This window comes from Embiotoca jacksoni, unplaced genomic scaffold, assembly GCF_022577435.1.
Source record: "Embiotoca jacksoni isolate LCO1_2020_lvr unplaced genomic scaffold, fEmbJac1.0.p SCAF_27, whole genome shotgun sequence".
NCBI lineage: Eukaryota > Metazoa > Chordata > Actinopteri > Embiotocidae > Embiotoca > Embiotoca jacksoni.
In genome coordinates this window covers 1,092,364-1,094,725 of record NW_027185378.1, presented here as the reverse complement: position 1 = coordinate 1,094,725, position 2,362 = coordinate 1,092,364, and the positions used below count along the sequence as shown (strand labels likewise).

The 2,362-nt window shown below is 54.3% G+C and overlaps 1 protein-coding gene across 1 annotated transcript; it reads right to left on the bottom strand.

Moving 5' to 3' along the window:
• Nucleotides 1-289: 289 nt before the first annotated feature.
• Nucleotides 290-2,000, bottom strand: sstr1a (somatostatin receptor 1a). Its single transcript, XM_069160648.1, has one exon. It carries the CDS (start codon nt 1,888-1,890, stop codon nt 625-627), a length of 1,266 nt encoding a protein of 421 aa, XP_069016749.1. The 5' UTR covers nt 1,891-2,000; the 3' UTR covers nt 290-624.
• Nucleotides 2,001-2,362: the final 362 nt, after the last annotated feature.

Sequence of the window (2,362 nt, the reverse complement as noted above, 5' to 3'; positions counted from 1 at the left end):
ATACACCCATCAGCCCAGAGGAGGGCAGCGTGTCAGTGTCACGGCTTTGCCTCTAGAGCCATACACGGGCTTAAAGACAACAAAAACACATGGTCAGGGTTAAGCACAAAAACTATTTTGAGATCGATGTTGCGTTTTTCGGGACTCGAATCCCAACCCGCTCAGTGAAATTTTGTTAATTACGCCACCAAACCAATAGTCGTATAAAGACCTCACTGTCTTTGGCTAATGACCTGCGTGACATGACCTGACCATGACTTCCGCTGCAGAACTCACTCGTACGGTCGCATTGAAAAACACAACTTCGTTTATTGATCTGCGTGAAAATATCGGACATTTAACAATCAACTTTGGTTTGAATTAAACTTAAATCGTACAACAAAATTAGAACTCTAAAATTTACATTTCCGGGCTCCCACTTCCTGTCCGTGCTGATTGGCTTTGATGCTGATAAGTGATTATTTACTGATGAACCTGCAGGTGACAGAACGAGCTGTTCACTGAGTAAAAACACAGAAAGGATCCAGGCTAGAGTCCGAACACCTGAACCCATCCAGAGGAGAACCAGGGGCAGGTGAAAACAGTCTGGTCCTGTAAGTCCTGGAGGCCTCAGTAGGGCTCAGACTACATCCTGGAGCTGATGTTGGGGACGGTCTTGTTCCGGCTAACTGAGACCCACTCCTGGTCCTCCTGTTGCACCTGGTCCTGGTCCTGCTGCTGGTCCTGGTCCTCCTGCTGGTTCCTGTCCCCTGGCTGGTCCTGGTCCTCCTGCTGGGCCCCATCCCCTAGCTGGTCCTGGTCCAGGCTGAGTCTGCGGCTCTTCAGGGCTGTGCTGTAGTAGTCCAGGTAGTCCAGGGGCTCCTCGGGGGCCTCCATCCAGCGCAGGCACAGGATCCTCTGGAAGGAGCGCCGGAAGTTGTCAGACAGGAAGCCGTAGAGCAGAGGGTTGGCACAGCTGTTGGCGTAGCCCAGAACCACGGCCAGCTGGCTGAGGGTGGGGTCGTGACGCTGCAGGAACACGCCCACCAGCTGCACCACGTGGAAGGGCATCCAGCACAGCACGAACACCGACACCACCACCGTCACCATGACCGTGATCTTCCTCTCGGAACGGCAGCGCTGCTGCCAGCCGGCCCGCAGCGCCACGGCCCGCAGCTGGCTCAGGATCAGCGCGTAGCACAGACAGATGGCCAGAACCGGCAGCAGGAAGCCCATAAGGAAGGCGTACACGGCGAACGCAGCCATCCAGCGTCTCTCCGGCTCCGGCATCTGCACGTTGCAGGCCACCGAGCCGTCCGAGTTGGGGGCGGTGGAGGCGAACAGGATGATGGGGAGAATGACCAGCAGAGAGAACAGCCACACGCACGCGTTCACCAGTTTGGCCACGGTGGGCCGCCGGTACCGGGACGCGCGCAGCGGGTGCACCACGGCGATGTAGCGGTCCACGCTGAGCACCGTGAGGCAGTAGATGCTCGTGAACATGTTGATGGCGTCCACGCTGAGCACGAGGCGGCAGAGCGCCGCGCCGAACGGCCAGCGGCGCAGCAGCGCAGCGGTCACCACGAACGGGACGCTGAGCATCAGCAGCTCGTCCGCCACCGCCAGGTTCAGCAGGTACAGGTTGGTGGCCGTCTTCATCTTGGCGTACCGGAAGATGACGTAGATCACCATGGAGTTCCCGCTCAGACCGACCAGACACACCAGCGAGTAGATGGAGGAGATGAGAGCCGCGCTGCTCGCCGACGGCGCTCCGCCGCCGGGCACCGAGTCGCTACCGGATCCGTTCAGCGAGAAGAAGCCGCTGCCGTCCTCCAGGGAGCTCACGGAGACCGGGAGAGGAGAAGGAGAGGAGGAGGAGGAGGTGTTCAGCTCCATCTCAGACAGGTTCATCCAGAAAAACAGACAAGTGATGAACCGGAGCCGCCGCGTCTCCTCATATGATCCGGTAACACCGGAGAGATGCTCCTCCAGTACAGAGAGGGAGGGGGGTAATCATCTCATCACGTTATTGATCAGTTGTGTCCTCCCTCCGCGCAGGATTTAAACAGCTGTTTACAAATGTAAACCAAAACAGACGTCCCCCTAAACACAAACAAACAAACCAATAAACAAACAAACAAACACTGATCAAGAATCAATAATCAGGTCTGAAGCTGCACTGAAGTCATTCATGTTTGAGAAAAAAAACCGGAATTATAACACAATTTTTCCATATGAATATAGAAACATCTATAGATATATAATGATCTATTGATCGGTTATCATGTGATTGGATAATAACATTTATCAATATAACAATCTGTTGAATTCATTGATCACCGAAACCAATCAGCCGAAATCATTTAAAAGTAAAATATGTCAG